This window comes from Cuculus canorus, chromosome 1 (genome assembly GCF_017976375.1).
Source record: "Cuculus canorus isolate bCucCan1 chromosome 1, bCucCan1.pri, whole genome shotgun sequence".
NCBI lineage: Eukaryota > Metazoa > Chordata > Aves > Cuculiformes > Cuculidae > Cuculus > Cuculus canorus.
In genome coordinates this window covers 208,611,339-208,636,950 of record NC_071401.1, presented here as the reverse complement: position 1 = coordinate 208,636,950, position 25,612 = coordinate 208,611,339, and the positions used below count along the sequence as shown (strand labels likewise).

General features: G+C 61.2%; 1 protein-coding gene across 1 annotated transcript in view; it reads right to left on the bottom strand.

Moving 5' to 3' along the window:
- SND1 (staphylococcal nuclease and tudor domain containing 1) overlaps nt 1-25,612 on the bottom strand; it is a 125,943-nt gene that overhangs the window by 59,788 nt on the left and 40,543 nt on the right. The window contains exons 12-13 of the mRNA XM_054083159.1: nt 12,036-12,136; nt 462-572 (exon numbers count right to left, since the gene is read on the bottom strand). Of these exons, the coding sequence (XP_053939134.1) occupies nt 462-572; nt 12,036-12,136 (212 nt within the window). The remainder of the gene's footprint in view (nt 1-461; nt 573-12,035; nt 12,137-25,612) is intronic.

The window sequence follows — 25,612 nt, the reverse complement described above, 5'->3', positions numbered from 1 at the left end:
AAGATGGGATGAGGGGAAAGTGGGGCTGGAGATCCTGGAAATGTGGGGCAGGGAGACCACCCTGAGCAGAGGGGATGGAACAGAGATGGAGGTTGGATGGGATGGGGAAAGGATGGGATGGGACGGGATGGGATGGGACAGAATGGGATGGAGATGGAGGTTGGATGGGGTTGGATGGAATGGGATGGGGATGGGATGGGATGGAGATGGAGGTTGGATGGGGTTGGATGGAATGGGATGGGATGGGATGGGATGGAGATGGAGGTTGGATGGGGTTGGATGGAATGGGATGGGATGGGATGGGATGGAGATGGCGGTTGGATGGGGTTGGATGGAATGGGATGGGATGGGATGGAGATGGTGGTTGGATGGAATGGGATGGGTCACGCGGTGCAGCTCCGCACCTCCCCGTGAGCCAGCCTGAGAGGAGCACTATGGGTACGGCACAGCCCGGCACTCACCGCGCCTCCGCAGCCAAGAGCTCGTCGTAGTGCGAGGACCGTTGGTCGTCGTCCTGCCGGTAGCGGATAACGGTGGCCAGGCCTTTGCTCACCAGCGCTTCGGCGATGTTGCTGCAAGGAGAGCGGAGCGAGGAGCTCAACACCGCGGGGTGGAAGGGTCCAACTCCCCCATCACCCACCGCATCCCGACGCCGCGCATCCCACCGGTCCCCAACGCCGCAGGGGACCTGTTTGACGCTGAAGGAAAGCGCGTGGAGCAACACCTCCCAATGAACCCCCGTGTGAGGGTGCGGGAGCCGTCAGCACCCCAAAAGCCCTGCAGCGCCCCAAAAAGCGCAGTGGAGGGCAGGGATGGGATGGGATGAGGGGGATGGATTGGAGATGAAAGAGCGGAGATTGAGATGAGATCTTGGGGAGAAATGTTCTCCTGGGAGGGTGGGGAGGCCCTGGAACAAGGATGCCCAGAGAAACCATGGCTGCTCCATCCCTGGAGGGGTTCACCACCATCCCCCATCCCCGTTCTCCATCCCCATCATCCCCCATCCCCGTTCTCCATCCCTATCATCCCCCATCCCTGTTCTCCATCCCCATCATCCCCCATCCCCGTTCTTCATTCCCATCATCCCCCATCCCCGTTCTCCATCCCCATCATCCTCCATCCCCGTTCTCCATCCCCATCATCCTCCATCCCCGTTCTCCATCCCCATCATCCCCCATCCCTGTTCTCCATCCCCATTATCCTCCATCCCCGTTCTCCATCCCCATCATCCCCCATCCCTGTTCTCCATCCCCATCATCCCCATCCCCGTTCTCCATCCCCATCATCCTCCATCCCCAGGACTCGCCTCCATTCTCGTTATTCCAAGCCCCCCCGTCTCCATCCTCATTATTCCAAGCCCCCGTGCTTCCATCCTCATTAATCCGAGCCCCTTCCCCAGCAAAGAGGAGGAGGGAGGAAGGATCCCAAGGGATCTGTCCCCCCCCACCCCAAGGGCCGTTCATCCCCTCCTGGCACAGCCCGGAGCCCTCAGTTCCACTCTTTGGTCCCGTCCTATCCCAGTCCTATCCCAGTCCCATCCCAGTCCCATCCCAGTCCCATCCCTCTCCCCATCCCAGTGCTATCCCAGTCCCATCCCAGTCCCATTCCTCTCCCTGTTCTAGGCCTGAATCCCAGTCTCACCCCTCTCTCCGTCTCTCTTCCCACTCCAGCCCCATCCCTCTCCCCATCCCAGCCCTATCCTTCTCCCCATCCCAGTCCCACCTCAGCCCCATCCTTCTCCCAACCCATTCCCATCCCTCTCCCCATCCCATGTCAGTCCCATCCTTCTCCCAACCCATTCCCATCCTTCTCCCCATCCCATTCCCATCCCAGTCCCATCCTTCTCCCAACCCATTCCCATCCCTCTCCCCATCCCATTCCCATCCCAGTCCCATCCTTCTCCCAACCCCTTCCCACCCCTCTCCCCATCCCAGCCCTATCTTTCTCCCTATCCCATCCCTATCCTTCTCCCCATCCCATTCCCATCCCAGTCCCATCCTTCTCCCAACCCCTTCCCACCCCTCTCCCCATCCCAGCCCTATCTTTCTCCCTATCCCATCCCTATCCTTCTCCCCATCCCAGTCCCATCCCAGTCCCATCCCACCTGCATCCCCTTCCCCACCCCTCTCCCCATCCCAACCCGATCCCTTTCCCCATCCCATCCCATTCCCACCCCTCCCAGTCCCTTCCTGCACCGGCTCTGCTCGCTCCCAGCTCTTCCCCATCCCCCTCCCGCGCTCTAATCCCTTCGGCTCCGGCGCTTTTCCGGGCGCTGAACTCCCGGAGCCTCCAATCCGCATGAAATCAAAGCTCTCCTCGTTCCCCGCGGTCAAAGGGCAGGAGCGTTAAATCCCCGGATATTGGGATTAACGGAGGGATCATTGACAATCGCCAACTCAATCAGCTTTGCTCCGGGGGATCCCGCGCAGCCTGATTAGAGGGAAACAATTCCCAGTTCCGGAGCGGGTTAACGGAGCTGCCGGATGGGAGAGCACGGAGAGAGGACACAGTCCTGCTCGCAGGTCCCGAGTGGCTCCGGGCTTGGGGAAGAGCGGCTGGAAAGCTGCCCTGAGGGTGCTGGGATCACCGGAATTCCCAGCTGGAATCCCTCCAGCCCCATCCATCCATCCATCCATCCATCCATCCATCCATTTATCCATCCATCCATCCATCCATCCATCCATCCATCCATCCATCCATCCATTTATCCATCCATCCATCCATCCATCCATTTATCCATCCATCCATCCATCCATCCATCCATCCATCCATCCATCCATCCTTCCATCCATTTATCCATCCATCCATCCATCCCTCCATCCATCCATCCATCCATCCATCCATCCATCCATCCATCCATTTATCCATCCATCCATCCATCCATCCATCCATCCATCCATCCATCCATCCATTTATCCATCCGTCCATCCATCCATCCATCCATCCATCCATCCATCCATCCATTTATCCATCCGTCCATCCATCCATCCATCCATCCATCCATCCATCCATCCATCCATCCATCCATCCATCCATTTATCCATCCATCCATCCATCCTTCCATCCATCCATCCATCCATCCATCCATCCATCCATCCATCCATCCGCGATGGGGCTGAGTGACCTCCTTCATCCCCATGGGGCAACCGGGAGCCCCAATTCCGGCGCCGATGCCCGCAGGAGGCACCTAAATCCCAACGGATCGGGAGCGAAGCTCGCTGAACACCCCCATCCAGCTGCTCCAGCACCATCCTGCCCACGGGAATAACAGCACCGGCTGGAAATCTCGCCAGCACCGAGCGGAGCCGGTGGGGATCGGCACCACTGAACGGCGCTGCGCCAGCCCGGCGCTCTGCCAGCCCCCCGCCGGCCACCGGCTCATCGGCACGCCGCGCTCCGAGGGCTGAGCCCGGCAGCCGGCATCTCCTTCCCAACGGAGGGAGCAGCTGGCAAAGCCGCAGCGGAATCTGGGCTCATTCCAGAAGCTCCGGCTGCAAAAAAGAAACCCCCAAAGCTCCTGGGCGCGAGCCCGGCTCCACCCCGGCTCCAGCGGCAAAGCGCCGGCAGCGCATCCCAGCGGGATCCAGGGAGGGTAAATAGCCCGTGCCGCGCTGCCGGCATTCCTGGCAGGAGGTGAAGCCACCCTGGGCTCCAAGCAGCTCGGTCGGGAAAGCCGGAGCGGTGTTCAGGGAATGGTGGGATGGGATGGGTTGGAAGGGACCTCAAAGCCCATCCAGTCCCAACCTGAATCCTGGAATGGGATGGGATGGAAGGGACCTCAAAGCCCATCCAGTTCCAACCTGAATCCTGGAATGGGATGGGTTCGAAGGGACCTCAAAGCCCATCCAGTTCCAACCGGAATCCTGGAATAGGATGGGTTGGAAGGGACCTCAAAGCCCATCCAGTCCCAACCTGAATCCTGGAATGGTTTGAGTTGGAAGGGACCTCAATGCCCATCCAGTCCCACACCTCCCACTGGATCAGAAGCTCCAAGAACCATCCAACCTGGCCTGGAACCCCTCCAGGGATGGGGCAGCCACGGCTTCCATGGACAACCTGTTCCAGGGCCTCTCCACCATCGCAGGAGAACATTTCACCCCAAGATCTCATCTCAATCTCCCCTCTTCCAGCTCAAAATTGTCCTCCTCATCCTGACACTCCATCCCTTTGGGAACAGCCCCTCTCCAGCTCTCCTGGAGCCCCTTCAGGCTCTGGAAGCTGCTCTGAGGTCTCCTGGGAGCCTTCTCTTCTCCCCAACCCCAACTCTCTCAGCTGTCCTCGGACGGGAGGTTCTGCAGCCCTCGCAGCATCCTTGGAGCCTCCTCTGGACCCCTTCCAGCAGATCCTTGTGGATGGGGAAGAATCCATCCCACAGCTTTCACCTGGGACCCACTTTGGTTCCAACAGCTCAGCCATGGAATCCCGAGCCCTGCCGCCATCCCAGCATCCCAGCATCCCAATCCATGGAATCCCGAGCCCTGCTGCCATCCCAGCATCCCAACAGCCCTCTCCATGGAATCCCGAGCCCTGCTGCCATCCCAGCATCCCAATCCATGGAATCCCGAGCCCTGCTGCCATCCCAGCATCCCAACAGCCCTGTCCATGGAATCCCGAGCCCTGCTGCCATCCCAGCATCCCAATCCATGGAATCCTGAGCCCTGCCGCCATCCCAGCATCCCAACAGCCCTGTCCATGGAATCCCGAGCCCTGCTGCCATCCCAGCATCCCAACAGCCCTGTCCATGGAATCCCGAGCCCTGCCGCCATCCCAGCATCCCAACAGCCCTGTCCATGGAATCCCGAGCCCTGCCGCCATCCCAGCATCCCAACAGCTCTGTCCATGGAATCCCGAGCCGTGCCGCCATCCCAGCATCCCAACAGCTCTATCCATGGAATCCTGAGCCCTGCTGCCATCCCAGCATCCCAACAGCCCTCTCCATGGAATCCTGAGCCCTGCTGCCATCCCAGCATCCCAACAGCCCTGTCCATGGAATCCTGAGCCCTGCTGCCATCCCAGCATCCCAACAGCCCTCTCCATGGAATCCCGAGCCCTGCTGCCATCCCAGCATCCCAATCCATGGAATCCCGAGCCCTGCTGCCATCCCAGCATCCCAACAGCCCTGTCCATGGAATCCCGAGCCCTGCTGCCATCCCAGCATCCCAATCCATGGAATCCTGAGCCCTGCCGCCATCCCAGCATCCCAACAGCCCTGTCCATGGAATCCCGAGCCCTGCTGCCATCCCAGCATCCCAACAGCCCTGTCCATGGAATCCCGAGCCCTGCCGCCATCCCAGCATCCCAACAGCCCTGTCCATGGAATCCCGAGCCCTGCCGCCATCCCAGCATCCCAACAGCTCTGTCCATGGAATCCCGAGCCGTGCCGCCATCCCAGCATCCCAACAGCTCTATCCATGGAATCCTGAGCCCTGCTGCCATCCCAGCATCCCAACAGCCCTCTCCATGGAATCCTGAGCCCTGCTGCCATCCCAGCATCCCAACAGCCCTGTCCATGGAATCCTGAGCCCTGCTGCCATCCCAGCATCCCAACAGCCCTGTCCATGGAATCCCGAGCCCTGCTGCCATCCCAGCATCCCAACAGCTCTTTCCATGGAATCCTGAGCCCTGCCGCCATCCCAGCATCCCAACAGCCCTGTCCATGGAATCCCGAGCCCTGCTGCCATCCCAGCATCCCAACAGCTCTTTCCATGGAATCCTGAGCCCTGCTGCCATCCCAGCATCCCAACAGCTCTTTCCATGGAATCCCGAGCCCTGCCGCCATCCCAGCATCCCAACAGCCCTGTCCATGGAATCCTGAGCCCTGCTGCCATCCCAGCATCCCAACAGCCCTGTCCATGGAATCCCGAGCCCTGCTGCCATCCCAGCATCCCAACAGCTCCGGCCTCGGAATCTCGAGCCTTTCCAGGATTATCCGATCCCTTTGTGCTTCTCTAAAGGATCCCCGCAAGACGGGAACAGGGCCGATAGCTCCAAGAGGGAATTCCCTGATCCCAACCCAAATCCCCGGCTCCGTCCCTGCTCCTTTTCCATCCCCCCCATCCCTGGCGTGGGGCAGGGAGGGGGAACCCCACAATTCCCACCCCTTTCACTCCTGATCAAAGCGGAGCCGCTGCGCCCCGGGAAGCTGCATCCGCAGTTAATCCCAGATTAAAGAACGGGAATATGAAAACGCGGATGAAAAGCTCTTTGCAGTGGGAAAAAATAAATCCCATCAGGCCGTGAAATGCAGTTTTTCCCACTTAAAAGAGCAGCGGAAGCGAAAACGGCTCTTTCCAAGCTCTCCCCTGAACTCATTTCACAGTTTTTCCCCCAAAAAAATCCAAAAGGGAAAGTTTTGGAGCAGCATTTTCAGCGTCCAAATCCCGCCCGGCTCCGGCTGCCCGGCACGGATCGGCAGCGCCCAAACTGCATCCGCAAAACACGGCGGCTGGGCCAAATCTGCCCCGGAATGCAGCGCTCCAGCGCCGGTGCCGGCCGGGAAAGGAGCCCGCGGGCTCCCAGATTCCCTGGAATTTGGTTATAAGGAGCTTTGGAACCCTCTCGTTCCAAGGATTTGTGCCATTCCCATCACGGGACCACTGCCGCCCAACGGCTCCATCAACGGCGTCGACAGCAAAGGGTCCGTGCGGGGCAGGATGGATCCAGAGGGACCCGGATAGGGTGGAGATGTGGCTGTGGAGAACCTCATGGGGTTCAACCCAAGGGCCAAGGGCGATGTCCTCCCCCTGGGATGGGGTTGGAATCCCCGGGATCACTCCAGGATGGGGATGATGGATGGGAACAGCCCTGAGGAGAAGGACTTGGGGCGACGGAGAGGAGGAGCTCATCCAGAGGGACCCGGAGAGGCTGGAGAAGAGGGGCTGGAGAACCTCAGGAGGTTCAACCAGGCCAAGGGCAACGTCCTACCCATGGGTTGGGGCAATCCATGGTTTCCCTCCAGGCTGAGGGATGATGGATGGGAGCAGCCCTGAGGAGAAGGACTTGGGGCGCTGGGGAGGAGAAGGTGGAGAGGAGCCCCACCGTGGGGTCCCAGCCCAGAACCCCCCCGTGTCCTGGGCTGCATCCAGAGCAGCGTGGCCAGCAGGGAGGGACGGGATTCTGCCCCTCTGCTCCGCTCCGGGGACACCTCCTCGGGAGAATTGTGTCCAGGTCTGGAATCCTCAGCAGAAGGAGGAGATGGAGCTGTTGGAAGGGGTCCAGAGGAGGCTCCAAGGATGCTGCGAGGGCTGAGAACCTCCCGTCCGAGGACAGCTGAGAGAGTTGGGGTTGGGGAGAAGAGAAGGCTCCCAGGAGACCTCAGAGCAGCTTCCAGTGCCTGAAGGGGCTCCAGGAGAGCCGGAGAGGGGCTGTTCCCAAAGGGATGGAGTGACAGGATGAGGGTCAATGGGGATAAACTGGAGAGGGGAACATTTTGATGAGACATTAGGAAGAAATTCTTCACGATGAGGGATGGGATGGGATGAGAGGGGATAGAAGCAGGGATGCAGGGATTCAGGTAGGGATGCAGGTAGGAATCAGGGCAGGGATGCAGGCAGGAATTGGGCAGGGATGCAGGCAGGGATGCAGGCAGGGATCAGGCAGGGATCAGGCAGGGATGCAGGCAGGGATCAGGCAGGGATCAGGCAGGGATGCAGGCAGGGATCAGGCAGGGATCGGGCAGGGATGCAGGCAGGGATGCAGGCAGGGATAGGGCAGGGATGCAGGCAGGGATGCAGGCAGGGATGCAGGCAGGAATCAGGCAGGGATGCAGGCAGGGATGCAGGCAGGAATCAGGCAGGGATTCAGGCAGGGATGCAGGCAGGGATTCAGGCAGGGATCCAGCAGGGATCAGGCAGGGATCAGGCAGGGATCCAGCAGGGATCGGGCAGGGATCCAGCAGGGATCGGGCAGGGATGCAGGCAGGGATGCAGGCAGGGATCGGGCAGGGATCCAGCAGGGATCGGGCAGGGATGCAGGCAGGGATGCAGGCAGGGATCAGGCAGGGATGCAGGCAGGGATCGGGCAGGGATCGGGCAGGGATGCAGGCAGGGATTGGGCAGGGATCAGGCAGGGATCCGGCAGGGATGCAGGCAGGGATGCAGGCAGGGATCCAGCAGGGATCGGACAGGGATGCAGGCAGGGATGCAGGCAGGGATGCAGGCAGGGATCAGGCAGGGATCGGGCAGGGATGCAGGCAGGGATCAGGCAGGGATCGGGCAGGGATCAGGCAGAGATCCAGCAGGGATCGGGCAGGGATCAGGCAGGGATCAGGCAGGGATCGGGCAGGGATGTGTCGGGCAGAGCTGGGTCTGTTCTCCCGCTCCCGGCGCTCGGAAGCAGCCGCCGCTGCCCTGTGCGACCCCGGAGCCGGAGGCAGCCGGGAGCGCTGGAGCCGTTCCCGGCACTCGGCCGACGCCTGATTACGGCGATGAAGTCAACGGGAGCAGCGGCCCTGCAAATTCCCGTCAGGTTTCCTGCCAGAGCCGGGATGCGACTCGGGAGCCATTCGGATGCAATTTGTAGCCGCAGACGCTAAGAGCAGGCGGCAGCGCGGCAGCGCTCGGAAGAGGCTCCGGAGAGGTGGAATCCGCCGAAAACTGCGGATGGCAGCGGGATTTCCACTCCAGTGACCCCGGAGCGCATCCTCCTGCCCCAAAAGGGCAGCAGCCAGGCTTTGCCTCCGGAAAACACGGAGAGAGACGCTTGGCTGGGAATTGTATCCCTGGGGATGTGGCGAGAGCCCCACGGAATAAACTGGGAGGAGGTTAAAGCCGGTGGGGATGGGATGGGATGGGATGGAATGGAGAAGAGGATGGAGGTGGGATGGGGATGGAGAAGGGGATGGGATGGGATGGAGAAGAGGATGGGATGGGATGAGATGTCATGGGATGGGATGGGATGGGATGGGATGGGATGGGATGAGATGTCATGGGATGGGATGGGATGCCATGGGATGAGGTGCCATGGGATGCTTTGGCATGGCATGGGATGTAGAGGATGCCATGGAATACTGTGGGATAGGATCAGAGAATCAAAGAAGCATTAGGTTGGAAAAGACCTCTGAGATCGTTGAGTCCAACCATTCCTATCATGCGAATCCCACGGGATGGGATGGATGCCGTGGGATCCTGAGGGATTGGGATGCCATGGGACACTGGGATAGGATGGGATGCTGTGGGATGGCATGGATGCCGTAGGATCCTGAGGGATCGGATATTGCGGGATGCTGCAGGACGCTGTGATCTGCCGTGCCCGGATCCCGGCGCGCTCCAGCTGGAGCAGCCCCATCCCAGGGAACAGCCATGATCGGCTTTGCCACCGGAGTGGGAGCAAAGCCCATGTGGGAGAGAAGCATCACCACAGGTGACTCCATGAGTGCCTCAATGAGTTCAGAGTGGGGTGAAACGGAGCTTTCGGGATTCCCGAGGCGCACGGAATCATCAAATCACCGGGTTGGAAAAGACTGGGATCATTGAGTGCGACCATTCCTAAATGCCACTAAACCTCAGCCCTGAGCACCTCCAGGATCCATCCCCTGCCCTGCTTGAACCTCATCCCATTGACCTCAGCCCACGGATCCAGCCTGGCCAGATCCCTCTGGAGACCCTTCCTGCCCTCCATCCATGGATCCAGCCTGGCCAGATCCCTCTGCAGAGCCTCCCTGCCCTCCATCCATGGATCCAGCCTGGCCAGATCCCTCTGCAGAGCCTCCCTGCCCTCCATCCATGGATCCAGCCTGGCCAGATCCCTCTGCAGACCCTTCCTGCCCTCCATCTATGGATCCAGCCTGGCCAGATCCCTCTGCAGAGCCTTCCTGCCCTCCATCCATGGATCCAGCCTGGCCAGATCCCTCTGCAGACCCTTCCTGCCTCCATCCATGGATCCAGCCTGGCCAGATCCCTCTGCAGAGCCTTCCTGCCCTCCATCCATGGATCCAGCCTGGCCAGATCCCTCTGCAGAGCCTTCCTGCCTCCATCCATGGATCCAGCCTGGCCAGATCCCTCTGCAGAGCCTCCCTGCCCTCCATCCATGGATCCAGCCTGGCCAGATCCCTCTGCAGAGCCTCCCTGCCCTCCATCCATGGATCCAGCCTGGCCAGATCCCTCTGCAGACCCTTCCTGCCCTCATCCATGGATCCAGCCTGGCCAGATCCCTCTGCAGACCCTTCCTGCCTCCATCCATGGATCCAGGTTCTCCAGATCCCTCTGCAGACCCTTCCTGCCCTCCATCCATGGATCCAGGTTCTCCAGATCCCTCTGCAGACCCTTCCTGCCTGTATCCATGGATTCAGCTTCTCCAGATCCCTCTCCAGACCCTTCCTGCCCTCCTGGATGAGGGAGCGTTTGATGCCCTCATTGAGGTCATCGATAAAGCTACGGAACAGGACCGGAGCAGTGCCGAGCGCTGGGGACGCTCCGGGGACGGAGCTGTGTCCGCTGTGACGCTGACGCTCCGCAGCCTCCCCTCATCCCGGATTAGTGGGAAGGAATGCGCAGCGCTGCGGCACTTTGGGCACTTTCCAAAGGAGCCGCGATGGGGAGGGGGAACGGAAGCGAACGGGCGGTGACAAATCATCGCGATGCCACTCCCGGAGCTGCTCCGGCCGGATCCGTGCCGGCACGGCACGGCCTTTCCATAGGGCTGTGCCGGAGGAGCCCGGTGTGCCAGGCACCGGAGCTGCTCCGGGTGTGGAAAATGGGAGCTGGGGAGGCGCTGCTCTGTGTCCCAACGGTTGAACGGCGTTTGGGGACAACCGGGGACGGCTCCGCCGCGGTGACCCCCGTGGCTCCTCCAGCCGAGGCCGCTCAGGGGGTGAAGGAACAGCGGAATCCTGGGATCCACCCACACCGCCCCACGGTGAGGAACCATGGAATGACTGCGGCTGGAGAAGCCCTCCAAGATCTCCCAGTGATGAGCCCAACCCCACGGTGCCGACTGAACCGGAGAATCATGGAATGGGTTGGGTTGGAAGGACCTTAAAGATCATCCATGGGCAGGGACACCTCCCGCTGGATCAGGAGCTCCAAGAACCGTCCAACCTGGCCTGGAACCCCTCCAGGGATGGAGCACCACCACTGCTCTGGGCAACCTGGGCCAGGGGTTCACCACCCTCATCATGAAGAAATTCCTCCTCCTGTCCAGTCTAACTCTGCCCCTCTCCAGTTTATCCCCGTTCCCCTCGTTCTGTCACTCCAAGACCTTGGAAGAAGTCCCTCCCCGGCTCTCCTGGAGCCCCTTCAGGCACTGGAAGCTGCTCTGAGGTCTCCTGGGAGCCTTCTCTTCTCCCCAACCCCAACTCTCTCAGCTGCCCTCGGACGGGAGGTTCTCAGCCCTCGCAGCATCCTCGGAGCCTCCTCTGGACCCCTTCCAACAGCTCCATCTCCTCCTTCTGCTGAGGATTCCAGACCTGGACACAATTCTCCCGAGGAGGTGTCCCCGGAGCGGAGCAGAGGGGCAGAATCCCGTCCCTCCCTGCTGGCCACGCTGCTCTGGATGCAGCCCAGGACACGGGGGGGTTCTGGGCTGGGACCCCACGGGGGGGCTCCTCTCCACCTTCTCCTCCCCAGCGCCCCAAGTCCTTCTCCTCAGCGCTGCTCCCATCCATCATCCCTCAGCCTGGAGGGAAACCATGGATTGCCCCAACCCATGGGTAGGACGTTGCCCTTGGCCTGGTTGAACCTCCTGAGGTTCTCCAGCCCCTCTTCTCCAGCCTCTCCAGGTCCCTCTGGATCCATCCCATCATGGAATCATTAAGGCTGGAGAAGCCTCCAAGCTCATCCAACCCAACCATCAGCTCAACCCCCTCGTGATGACCAAACCGTGTCCCCAAGTGCCACAACCACATGTGTTTTGAACCCCACCAGGGATGGAGACTCCACCACCCCCTCCGACAGCCTCGGCCAAAGCTTCTGCCACTCTTCCCATAAAGATGTTCTTCCTCCTCTCCAATCTAAACCTCCCGTAGATCAGCCGTCCTCCTTTCCGGTGCCTTCCGTGCACCGAACCGTGGCGCCGCGCTTGCACAAAGTCATACTTACATTCCGCCGATGGAGACGGTGGCGCACGTGCGCTCGGAGAAGGCCGGCACGGTCTCAGTGGCGCTGCTGGCGGGTCGGATATAATCCACAGTGACGTTCACCTACGCAAGAGAGAAGGACATGGGGTCAAGAGAGCCGATCTCGGGGCTCCTCACTGCTCCCCATCTTTCCCCTTCCCCAAAATCCGCTGCCGGGCACCTCCCGAGAGCACTGGAAGCTGCTCTGAGGTCTCCTGGGAGCCTTCTCTTCTCCCCAACCCCAACTCTCTCAGCTGTCCTCGGACGGGAGGTTCTCAGCCCTCGCAGCATCCTTGGAGCCTCCTCTGGACCCCTTCCAACAGCTCCATCTCCTCCTTCTGCTGAGGATTCCAGACCTGGACACAATTCTCCCGAGGAGGTGTCCCCGGAGCGGACCTCCTGAGGTTCTCCAGCCCCTCTTCTCCAGCCTCTCCAGGTCCTGGATGAGCTCCTCTCCACCTTCTCCTCCCCAGCGCCCCAAGTCCTTCTCCTCAGCGCTGCTCCCATCCATCATCCCTCAGCCTGGATGGAAACCATGGATTACCCTGACCCATGGGTAGGACGTTGCCCTTGGCCTGGTTGAACCTCCTGAGGTTCTCCAGCCCCTCTTCTCCAGCCTCTCCAGGTCCTGGATGAGCTCCTCTCGATCTTCTCCTCCCCAGCGCCCCAACTCCTTCTCCTCAGCGCTGCTCCCATCCATCCTCCCCATCCTTGCCCCGACCCATGGGTGGGACGTTCCCCTTGCCCTGGTTGACCCTCCTGAGGTTCTCCAGTCCCTCTCCTCCAGCTGGAGGATGTTAATATTGGTCCAGACTTAAGCTCTTCCTCTCGACTTAGGATTGGAACATTATAGGGAACGAAGTAGATGTTTAAGGGCGGCTCCGGGTGCTCCTCCCTCTCCCTCGGGGTGGGACAGCCTGCAGCTCCTCGGAGGGCAGGAGGTGGGACACGAGCTGCTCGAGCCAGCATTTGGGGCCCCCGCGCAGGTCCTCGCTTCCCTCCCGCTCCCAAGGGACGCCCAGAGGCTCTCGGCGGGTTTCCGAGGTCAGCGACCCGTCACCGGGAATCAAATCACTCTGCCAGCTCTGCTCCCTGGAGGAGGTCCTCTGCTCCCTGGAGGACATCCTCTGCTCCCTGGAGGACATCCTCTGCTCCCTGCAGGAGGTCCTCTGCTCCCTGCAGGAGGTCCTCTGCTCCCTGGAGGAGGTCCAGCCCCAAGGAGAAGGGCACTACGGAGCCTCTGCGCAGCCACAGCGTTCAGAGTCAACCGCCCCCGTTGCTCCCCAACTCCGGCCGCGATCGTGCCGGAAACGGCGGATCCAGCACCGAGGTGTCCAGCACGTGGGCACACTCGGGAGAGATGCGGTCCTCAGGTCAGGATGTGACCCCCAGCGCAGTGTTCCCAGCATCGTGATCCTAATGATGTGGTCCTCACGATGCGGCCATCAGGATGTGGCCCTCAGCACAGTGTCCCCACCATCACGGTCCCAACAATGTGGCCCCAACAATGAGGTCCCAATGAGGAGGTCCCCAGGATGTGGTCCCCAGGATGTGGCCCTCAGCACAGGGTCCCCACCACCATGGTCCCAATGATGTGGTCCCCAGGATGTGGCCCTCGGCACAGTGTCCCCACCATCACGGTCCCAATGATGTGGCCCTGAGCACATGGTCCCCAGCACCACGGTCCCAACGACGTAGTCCCCAGGATGTGGTCCTCAGCACAGTGTCCCACCATCACAGTCCCAACAATGGGGTCCTAATGTGGTCCCCATGAGGTCCCCCTCATGATGTGGTCCCCAGGATGTGGCCCTCGGCACAGTGTCCCCACCATCACGGTCCCAATGATGTGGCCCTGAGCACAGTGTCCCCAGCACCACGGTCCCAATGATGTGGTCCCCAGGATGTGGTCCTTGGCACAAGGTCCCCACCATCATGGTTCCAATGATGTGGTCCCCAGCATTGGGGTCCCAATGATGTGGTCCCCAGCATTGGGGTCCCAATGATGTGGTCCCCAGGATGTGGCCCTCAGCACAGTGTCCCCACCATCACAGTCCCAACAATGGGGTCCCAATGAGGTGGTCCCTCATGAGGTGGTCCCCAGCACATGGTCCCCAGCACCACTGTCCCAACGATGCGGTCCCCAGCATTGGGGTCCCAATGAGGTGGTCCCAGGATGTGGTCCTCAGCACAGGGTCCCCACCATCATGGTCCCAATGATCTGGTCCCCAGAACATGGTCCCCAGCACTGGGGTCTCAATGAGGTGGTCCCCAGGATGTGGCCCTCGGCACAGTGTCCCCACCATCACAGTCCCAACAATGGGGTCCCAATGAGGTGGTCCCTCATGAGGTGGTCCCCAGGATGTGGCCCTCAGCACAGGGTCCCATCATCATGGTCCCAATGATGTGGTCCCCAGCATCAGGGTCCCAATGAGGAGGTCCCCATGATGTGGTCCCCAGGATGTGGTCCTCGGCACAGGGTCCCCACCATCACGGTCCCAATGATGTGGTCCCCAGCACATGGTCCCCAGCACCACGGTCCCAACGATGTGGTCCCCAGGATGTGGCCCTTAGCACAGGGTCCCATCATCACGGTCCCAATGATGCGGTCCTCAGCATTGGGGTCCCAATGAGGTGGTCCCCAGGATGTGGCCCTCGGCACAGTGTCCCCACCATCACAGTCCCAACAATGGGGTCCCAATGAGGTGGTCCCTCATGAGGTGGTCCCCAGGATGTGGCCCTCAGCACAACGTCCCACCATCACAGTCCTAATAATGGGGTCCCAATGAGGAGGTCCCCAGGATGTGGCCCTCAGCACAGTGTCCCCACCACCACGGTCCCAACGATGTGGTCCCCAGGACGCGGTCCCCAGCCCGTGGCCTCCAGCTCCAGGTCTTTCCGAGGAGCCTCCTCCCGGCTCCCCTTCCCGGCCCTGGCGCGCATCCGATCTCGCCGGGGAGGTAAAAATAGTCCCGGCGGGTCTGCGCCGCCGCAGGGCTTGGAGATCCGCGGGCGTTCCGGGCGATAATTATAGCGGTGCGGGGCTGCTCTGCCGCCCACCTCCGCCATCTGCACCCATCCCACCGTCCCCGCGCCGCCAACCGCCCCTCGGAGCCTCCCGGCGTGGAGGGTGGAGAGCACGGAGCGGTGACAGTGGCACGAGGGGAGGGTCCTACACCCGGGATGGGGGATCCGAGGTTTCAGGAGATGGTGGGGATGATGGATGGGAGCGACCTGAGGAGAAGGACTTGGGAAAAGGGGTAATGTTTAGATGAGACATTGGGAAGAACTTCTACACGTTGAGGGTGAGGAGACCCTGGGGAGGAGAAGGTGGAGAGGAGCCCCCCCGTGGGGTCCCAGCCCAGAACCCCCCCGTGTCCTGGGCTGCATCCAGAGCAGCGTGGCCAGCAGGGAGGGACAGATTCTGACCCTCTGCTCCGCTCCGGGGACACCTCCTCGGGAGAATTGTGTCCAGGTCTGGAATCCTCCCCAGAAGGAGGAGATGGAGCTGTTGGAAGGGGTCCAGAGGAGGCTCCAAGGATGCTGCGAGGGCTGAGAACCTCCCGTCCGAGGACAGCTGAGAGAGTTGGGGTTGGGGAGAAGAGAAGGCTCCCAGGAGACCTCAGAGCAGCTTCCAGTGCCTGAAGGGGCTCCAGGAGAGCCGGAGAGGGGCTCTGGATCAGGGAGCGCAGGGATAGGACGAGGGGAACAGTTTTGAGCTGAAAGAGGGGAGATGGAGGTGAGATCTTGGGGAGAAATGTTCTCCTGGGAAGGTGGTGAACCCCTGGCCCAGGTTGCCCAGAGCAGTGGGGGCTGCCCCATCCCTGGAGGGGTTCCAGGCCAGGTTGGATGGTTCTTGGAGCCCCTGATCCAGCGGGAGGTGTCCCTGTCCGTGGCAGGGAGGGGACTGGATGGGCTTTGAGGTCCCTTCCAACCCAAACCATTCCAGGATTCCACGTTCTATGAAAGCTCTGCACTGTGCTGAGGCACCGCATACCTCCAGATGTGCCACACTCCAGCACGCAGGATAGCGGAGCTGTGACGGCATCTGCCGCGGGTAAAGTTTGGGAGAAACCAAACCCACAAGGGAGGTTGGGGCTGGAGAGCAGGTCCCACATCCATGGATGCTCCACGGCTCCTCCAGGAGCCAGGGCTGATCCCTCACACCATCCCAACTCTGCTCCGTGAATGGGTCCCACACCCCTGGATGCTCCACGGCTGCTCCAGGAGCCGGGGCTGATCCCTCACACCATCCCAACACCGCTTGGTGAGTGGTCCCACACCCTTGGATGCTCCATGGCTTCTCCAGGAACCAGGGCTGATCCCTCATGTGATCCCAACACCGTTCCGTGAGTGGTCCCACACCCTTGGATGCTCCACAGCTGCTCCGGGAGTGGTCCCACACTCCTGGATGCTCCACGGCTCCTCCGGGAGTGGTCCCACACCCTTGGATGCTCCACGGCTCCTCCAGGAGCCGGGGCTGATCCCTCACGTGATCCCAACACTGCTCCGTGAGTGGTCCCACACCCCTGGATACTCCCTGAAGAGCTTCCACCACGTTGAGCCGAGCGGTGAATCCCGGCGGAGCGCGGGGACGCTGGAGGCACCGCGGGGGGAAGATGCGGCCTCGCGTTATCTCTGCCAATGGGCACTTTCTGTCCCGAGGACCACAGTACCGACTCATCCCGGTGCCCATCCTGCTGCTCCCGGGAATGGCAACCAGGAGCCGGCTGGGATTGCCTCCGGCTTCACCGAGGTCTTTGCCTTCACCAACCTCTTTCATTGAATTATGGGATGGTTTGGGTTGGAAGGACCTTAGAAATCATCCAGTCCCACCCCGGCCATGGGCAGGGACACCTCCCGCTGGATCAGGGGCTCCAAGAACCATCCAACCTGGCCTGGAACACCTCCAGGGATGGGGCAGCCACCGCTTCCATGGACAACCTGGGCCAGGGTCTCCCCAACCTCAGCGTGAAGAAATTCCTCCTCATGTCCAGTCTAACTCTGCCCCTCTCCAGTTTATCCCCGTTCCCCCTCATCCTGTCACTCCATCCCTTTGGGAACAGCCCCTCTCCGGCCCTCCTGGAGCCCCTTCATCTCCATCTCCACCTCCATCTCCATCTCCATCTCCATCTCCATCTCCATCTCCATCTCCATCTCCATCTCCATCTCCATCTCCATCTCCATCTCCATCTCCCCTCTTTCAGCTCTTGTCCTATCCCTGTGCTCCCTGATCCAGAGCCACCTCCCATTGGATCAGGGGCTCCAAGAACCATCCAACCGGGCCTGGAACCCCTCCAGGGATGGGGCACCACCACTGCTCTGGACAATCTCTTCCAGGGTCTCCATACCCTCTCAGGAGAACATTTCTCCCCAAGATCTCACCTCCATCTCCCCTCTTTCAGCTCAAAACCATTCCTCTTGTCCTGTCTCTTCGCTCCCTGATCCAGAGCCCCTCTCCGGCTCTCCTGGAGCCCCTTCAGGCTCTGGAAGCTGCTCTGAGGTCTCCTGGGAGCCTTCTCTTCTCCCCAACCCCAACTCTCTCAGCTGTCCTCGGACAGGAGGTTCTGCAGCCCTCGCAGCATCCTCGGAGCCTCCTCTGGACCCCTTCCAGCAGCTCCATCTCCTCCTTCTGCTGAGGATTCTTTGCCTCTTCCACCTCTCCTCCCCCATCCTCCCAGCCCGGTCCCTCCTCGGAAGCGTTGGGCTATGGATGCTCGGAGCCCCCGCGCCGCCCGCAGAGCTCCGAGCTCCGTTCCCACCGGCTCCGGCAGCGGTGTGGCTACCGAGCCCCTCGGAGCGGTGGCCCCGCGAGCAGCCCTGGGGTAGGAATGACCTTGGGATGGGCTCTGCTGAGCCGCGAATAACACAGTGCTGCGGCGCCGGCAGCTCCCGGCACAGCCCCGGAGCGACGGTTGGGAGGAGGAAAAGGGACACACGGAGGGGAGAGGACCCCCATTCCTGTTTTTTTTCCCCCAGGAGCAGCTCCGCTCACCCTCTCTGCTCCCACCGCGTCCCCGCGCCGCAGTGCCGGAGCCGAACACGCGGCACATCCCTCCCCTCTCGCTCCCCGGCATTGGTTCATCCGCGCAGAACCCAGTGGGGAGAAGCTCTCTCCCAAAGTTCGGCACCGGGAAACGGTTGGAACTCCCGAAGGGTTCAGCAGCAAAATCCTCCCTCATCGCCCAGAAAGCAGCAGCGATGGATGCGCCAACAAAGCCTCCTCGGAGCGGCTCCCGGCGTCGGCACACGGCCGCTGGCTGAGCCTCCCGCTGCCACCGCGGCACGGAAAGAGCTCCACGGCGGAAACCGGGGGAATGGGGAGATCACTCCGGGCTGGGAATGATGGATGGGAACAGCCCTGAGGAGAAGGACTTGGGGAGATGATGAGAAGGTCGAGAGGAGCTCATCCAGAGGGACCTGGAGAGGCTGGAGAAGAGGGGCTGGAGAACCTCAGGAGGGTCAACCAGGCCAAGGGCAACGTCCTACCCATGGGTTGGGGCAATCCATGGTTTCCATCCAGGATTGGGATGATGGATGGGAACAGCCCTGAGGAGAAGGACTTGGGGCGCTGGGGAGGAGAAGGTGGAGAGGAGCCCCACCGTGGGGTCCCAGCCCAGAACCCCCCCGTGTCCTGGGCTGCACCCAGAGCAGCGTGGCCAGCAGGGAGGGACGGGATTCTGCCCCTCTGCTCCGCTCCGGGGACACCTCCTCGGGAGAATTGTGTCCAGGTCTGGAATCCTCACCAGAAGGAGGAGATGGAGCTGTTGGAAGGGGTCCAGAGGAGGCTCCAAGGATGCTGCGAGGGCTGCAGAACCTCCCGTCCGAGGACAGCTGAGAGAGTTGGGGTTGGGGAGAAGAGAAGGCTCCCAGGAGACCTCAGAGCAGCTTCCAGAGCCTGAAGGGGCTCCAGGAGAGCCGGAGAGGGGCTCTGGATCAGGGAGCGAAGAGACAGGACGAGGGGAATGGTTTTGAGCTGCAAGAGGGGAGATGGAGATGAGATCTTAGGGAGAGATGTTCTCCTGGGAGGGTGGTGAGGCCCTGGCCCAGGTTGCCCAGAGCAGTGGTGGTGCCCCATCCCTGGAGGGGTTCCAGGCCAGGTTGGATGGTTCTTGGAGCCCCTGATCCAGCAGGAGGTGTCTCTGCCCATGGATGGGGTGGGACTGGATGGGCTCGGAGGTCCCTTCCAACCCAGCCCATCCCAGGATCCCACCGGCTGCCGGAGCAGCTCCGCAGCAGGGACGGAATCGCTTCCACGCACAGCAGATATTTCTCCCCGCGTCCTCTGGCGCCGCCTCCCTCCGTCCGCACGATTAATCCTCCCCGAGTGACGAGGGGAGAAGGGCCACCGGCACCCATTTAGCTTCGATTCCATCTCCCGCACGACGGCGTAATTAATAAAGCTCCTGAACGGCGGTGCCCGGCGGCGCGGGATCGATGGGCGCCGGCGGTGCCGGGGCAGACGGCCTCATCCCGACAGCCATTCCATCCTGGGAGACAAATCCATAGCGGGGCGCGGAAGGTGAACGCCGGCGGGGTTGGAAAGGGCGGCAGACGATTCATCCCCGCGCCGACGGGCAAATTCCAGCGCGCCGGATCAGTGCCGCGGCCGCCGAGAGGGTCCTTGGGGTCCCAGATGGGGCGCGTGGCACCGGGAGCCGGCGTCGGCACGGCGGAAACCAGGAGAAATGCAGTCTAAGGGTTGGAAGTGGGTGATCCTCAAGGACTCTTCCAACCCAAACTCTGCCGAGACTCCGTTGACCGGAGGAGCAGCGCTCCAGGGAAAGCCGATCGTTGGGAAGCTCTCGGAGGAGACGGCGAGAGAGGAATCAGGGGATCGCGGAATCCCCACGTTGGAAAAGACCTTGGAGATCTTTGAGTCCAACCGTCCCATTCCATGACGGAACCATCCCTGAGCACCGCATCTCCCCCGCTTTGAAACACCACCTTCCTCGGTCCCTTCCGTCGCTCAAAACCACTTTAGGTTAATATTCCATGGAAAACACATTGGAATGGAGAGCAAAGCAGGTCCTGAGGATCACAGCCCCAGCACGGAGTCAGCGCCAAAGGGATCACCTCTGGGAGGACCTCACAGCTCCTCCTCCCTGGAGGACCTCACAGCTCCTCCTCCCTGGTTCATCCCTAAGGACTCAAACGGCACCACGGAATCACACAATGGTTCGGGTGGAGAAGACATCTGAGATCTTTGAGTCCAACCATCCCATTCCATGACGGAACCATCCCTGAGCACCGCATCTCCCCGGCTTTGAAACACCACCTTCCTCGGTCCCTTCCATTGGTCAAAACCACTTTAGATTAATATTCCATGGAAAACACATTGGAATGGAGAGCAAAGCAGGTCCTGAGGATCACAGCCCCAGCACGGAGTCGGGGCCAAAGGGATCACCTCTGGGAGGACCTCACAGCTCCTCCTCCCTGGTTCATCCCTAAGGACGCACACGGCACCACGGAATCACACAATGGTTTGGGTGGAGAAGACATCTGAGATCTTTGAGTCCAACCGTCCCATTCCATGACGGAACCATCCCTGAGCACCGCATCTCCCCGGCTTCGAAGCCCCTCCAGGGATGGGGACTCCACCACCGCCCTGGAAGGCATCGGCACGGCCGGAGAACCCTTTCCATGGAGAGATTCCTCCTCGTGTCCAACCTGAACCTCCCCTGGAGCAACTCGAGGCCGTTCCCTCTCATCCCATCGCTGTCCCCTGGGACATCGCTCCCCAAAACCAGGAGGGGATCCCCAAAACCAGGAGGGGATCCCCAAAACAAGCAGGGGTCCCCAAACCTGTGAAGGGTCCCCAAAACCAGGCAGGGCTCCCCAAAAAAAAACAGGGCTCCCCAAACCAGACAGGGATCCCCAAAACAAGCAGGGATTCCCCGGATCACCAGGGATGCCCAAATCAGGGAGGGATCCCCAAAACCAGGCAGGGAGCCCCAAAACCAGTGAGGGATCCCCAAACCAGGCAGGGATCCCCAAAACAAGCAGGGATTCCCAGGATCAGCAGGGATCCCCAAACCAGGCAGGGCTCCCCAAAACCAGGTGGGGATCCCCAAAATCAGGCAGTGATCCCCAAAACAAGCAGGGGTCCCCAAACCAGTGAGGGGTCCCCAAAACCAGGCAGGGCTCCCCCAAAAAAACAGAGCTCCCCAAACCAGACAGGGATCTCCAAAACAAGCAGGGATTCCCGGGATCAGCAGGGATCCCCAATATCAGGCAGGGCTCCCCAAAACCAGGTGGGGATCCCCGGAATCAGCAGGGATCCCCAAACCACGCAGGGCTCCCCAAACCAGGCAGGGATTCCCGGGATCAGCAGGTATCCCCAAAACAAGCAGGGCTCCCAAACCAGGCAGGGCTCCCCAAAACCAGGTGGGGATCCCTAAAACAAGCAGGGATCCCCAAACCAGTGAGAGAGCCGCAAAATCAGGCAGGGATCCCCAAACCAGGCAGGGCTCCCCAAAACCAGGTGGGGATCCCCCAAACCAGGCAGGGACCCCCCCAAAAAAGCAGGGATCCCCAAACCAGTGAGGGATCCCCAAATCAGGGAGGGATCCCCAAAACCAGTGAGGGATCCCCAAAGCCAGGTGGGGATCCCCAAAACCAGGCAGGGATCCCCAAAACAAGCAGGGATCCCCAAACCAGTGAGGGATCCCCCAAACCAGTGAGGGCTCCCCAAAACCAGATAGGGAACCCCAAAGCAGGCAGGGCTCCCCAAACTAGCCAGGGCTCTCCAAAACCAGTGAGGGCTCCCCCAAACCTGGCAGGAACCCCCAAAACCAGCCGGGATTCCCGGGATCAGCAGGGCTCCCCAAACCAGTGAGCAACCCCAAAACCAGTGAAGGAGCCCCAAAACCAATGAGGGAGCCCCAAAACCAGGCAGGGATCCCCAAACCAGTGAGGGAGCCCCAAAATCAGGCAGGATCCCCAAAACCAGGCAGGGATCCCCAAAACAAGCAGGGATTCCCGGAATCAGCAGGGATCCCCAAAATCAGGCAGGGATCCCAGAAACCAGGCGGGATCCCCCAAACCAGTGAGGGATCCCCAAACCAGTGACGGAGCCTCAAAACCAGTGAGGGGGCCCCAAAACCAGGTGGGGATCCCCAAACCAGTCAGGGATCCCCAAAACCAGGTGGGGATCCCCAAAACCAGACGGAGCTCCCCAAAACCAAACGGGAATCCGCGGAGCAGGCAGTGCTCCCCAACCCCAGCAGGGATCCCTGGAATGCGCAGTGCACCCCAAAACCCGCCCCGCGCTCCCCAAAGCCCCCCGAGCACCCCCAAAGCCCCCGGGTTGATCTCCGTTCCGGGTGGGCTTTTCAGCGGAGAGAAAAAGCGCTGGAAAAGAGGGATTTGCGGCCGAGAGGGAACGATGGCGGCGGCGCAGCGCAGAGGCACCGCTTCGCCTCAGGGGCGCAGCGCCGACCGCGAGCGCCGGATTTGATCGTTCCGGGGAAAGGAGGGGGTATGTTTTTCATCCCTTCCCTCAATCAAATTAATGGGAAGTGAAAAACGTGGAGACGACAAAGGGGATATTCCTACAGCAAAGGAGGAACCGTCAAAGGCGAACGGCGGCGTGCGGATAGGGGGAGAACGCGGCGACATCCCTATGGAGACCCTTCCTGCCCTCCATCCATGGATCCAGCCTGGCCAGATCCCTCTGCAGAGCCTTCCTGCCCTCCATCCATGGATCCAGCCTGGCCAGATCCCTCTGCAGAGCCTTCCTGCCCTCCATCCATGGATCCAGCCTGGCCAGATCATTCTGCAGACCCTTCCTGCCCTCCATCCATGGATCCAGCCTGGCCAGATCCCTCTGCAGACCCTTCCTGCCTCCATCCATGGATCCAGCCTGGCCAGATCCCTCTGCAGACCCTTCCTGCCCTCCATCCATGGATCCAGCCTGGCCAGATCCCTCTGCAGACCCTTCCTGCCCTCCATCCATGGATCCAGCCTGGCCAGATCCCTCTGCAGAGCCTTCCTGTCCTCCATCCATGGATCCAGCCTGGCCAGATCCCTCTGCAGATCCTTCCTGCCCTCCATCCATGGATCCAGCCTGGCCAGATCCCTCTGCAGACCCTTCCTGCCCTCCATCCATGGATCCAGCCTGGCCAGATCCCTCTGCAGACCCTTCCTGCCTCCATCCATGGATCCATCCTGGCCAGATCCCTCTGCAGACCCTTCCTGTCCTCCATCCATGGATCCAGCCTGGCCAGATCCCTCTGCAGACCCTTCCTGCCTCCATCCATGGATCCAGCCTGGCCAGATCCCTCTGCAGACCCTTCCTGCCTCCATCCATGGATCCATCCTGGCCAGATCCCTCTGCAGAGCCTTCCTGCCTCCATCCATGGATCCAGCCTGGTCAGATCCCTCTGCAGACCCTTCCTGCCTCCATCCATGGATCCATCCTGGCCAGATCCCTCTGCAGAGCCTTCCTGTCCTCCATCCATGGATCCAGCCTGGCCAGATCCCTCTGCAGACCCTTCCTGTCCTCCATCCATGGATCCATCCTGGCCAGATCCCTCTGCAGACCCTTCCTGTCCTCCATCCATGGATCCAGCCTGGCCAGATCCCTCTGCAGAGCCTTCCTGTCCTCCATCCATGGATCCATCCTGGCCAGATCCCTCTGCAGACCCTTCCTGTCCTCCATCCATGGATCCATCCTGGCCAGATCCCTCTGCAGACCCTTCCTGTCCTCCATCCATGGATCCAGCCTGGCCAGATCCCTCTGCAGAGCCTTCCTGCCCTCCATCCATGGATCCAGCCTGGCCAGATCCCTCTGCAGACCCTTCCTGCCCTCCATCCATGGATCCAGCCTGGCCAGATCCCTCTGCAGACCCTTCCTGCCTCCATCCATGGATCCAGCCTGGCCAGATCCCTCTGCAGAGCCTTTCTGCCCTCCATCCATGGATCCAGCCTGGTCAGATCCCTCTGCAGACCCTTCCTGCCTCCATCCATGGATCCATCCTGGCCAGATCCCTCTGCAGAGCCTTCCTGTCCTCCATCCATGGATCCAGCCTGGCCAGATCCCTCTGCAGACCCTTCCTGTCCTCCATCCATGGATCCATCCTGGCCAGATCCCTCTGCAGACCCTTCCTGTCCTCCATCCATGGATCCAGCCTGGCCAGATCCCTCTGCAGAGCCTTCCTGTCCTCCATCCATGGATCCATCCTGGCCAGATCCCTCTGCAGACCCTTCCTGTCCTCCATCCATGGATCCATCCTGGCCAGATCCCTCTGCAGACCCTTCCTGCTCTCCATCCATGGATCCAGCCTGGCCAGATCCCTCTGCAGACCCTTCCTGTCCTCCATCCATGGATCCAGCCTGGCCAGATCCCTCTGCAGAGCCTTCCTGCCCTCCATCCATGGATCCAGCCTGGCCAGATCCCTCTGCAGACCCTTCCTGCCCTCCATCCATGGATCCAGCCTGGCCAGATCCCTCTGCAGACCCTTCCTGCCTCCATCCATGGATCCAGCCTGGCCAGATCCCTCTGCAGACCCTTCCTGCCTCCATCCATGGATCCAGCCTGGCCAGATCCCTCTGCAGAGCCTTCCTGCCCTCCATCCATGGATCCATCCTGGCCAGATCCCTCTGCAGACCCTTCCTGCTCTCCATCCATGGATCCAGCCTGGCCAGATCCCTCTGCAGACCCTTCCTGTCCTCCATCCATGGATCCAGCCTGGCCAGATCCCTCTGCAGAGCCTTCCTGCCCTCCATCCATGGATCCAGCCTGGCCAGATCCCTCTGCAGACCCTTCCTGCCCTCCATCCATGGATCCAGCCTGGCCAGATCCCTCTGCAGACCCTTCCTGCCTCCATCCATGGATCCAGCCTGGCCAGATCCCTCTGCAGACCCTTCCTGCCTCCATCCATGGATCCAGCCTGGCCAGATCCCTCTGCAGAGCCTTCCTGCCCTCCATCCATGGATCCAGCCTGGCCAGATCCCTCTGCAGACCCTTCCTGCCCTCCATCCATGGATCCAGCCTGGCCAGATCCCTCTGCAGACCCTTCCTGCCTCCATCCATGGATCCAGCCTGGCCAGATCCGTCTGCAGAGCCTTCCTGCCCTCCATCCATGGATCCAGCCTGGCCAGATCCCTCTGCAGAGCCTTCCTGCCCTCCATCCATGGATCCAGCCTGGCCAGATCCCTCTGCAGACCCTTCCTGCCTCCATCCATGGATCCAGCCTGGCCAGATCCCTCTGCAGACCCTTCCTGCCCTCCATCCATGGATCCAGCCTGGCCAGATCCCTCTGGATACCTTTCCTGCCCTCCATCCATGGATCCAGCCTGGCCAGATCCCTCTGCAGACCCTTCCTGCCCTCCATCCATGGATCCAGCCTGGCCAGATCCCTCTGCAGAGCCTTCCTGCCCTTCATCCATGGATCCAGCCTGGCCAGATCCCTCTGCAGACCCTTCCTGCCCTCCATCCATGGATCCAGCCTGGCCAGATCCCTCTGGATACCTTTCCTGCCCTCCAGAACATCCGCACTCACAGCACGTCCCGTGCGATTCCGCCCCTCTCCCCCTCTCTCCCGATATCGCCGTCGTTCC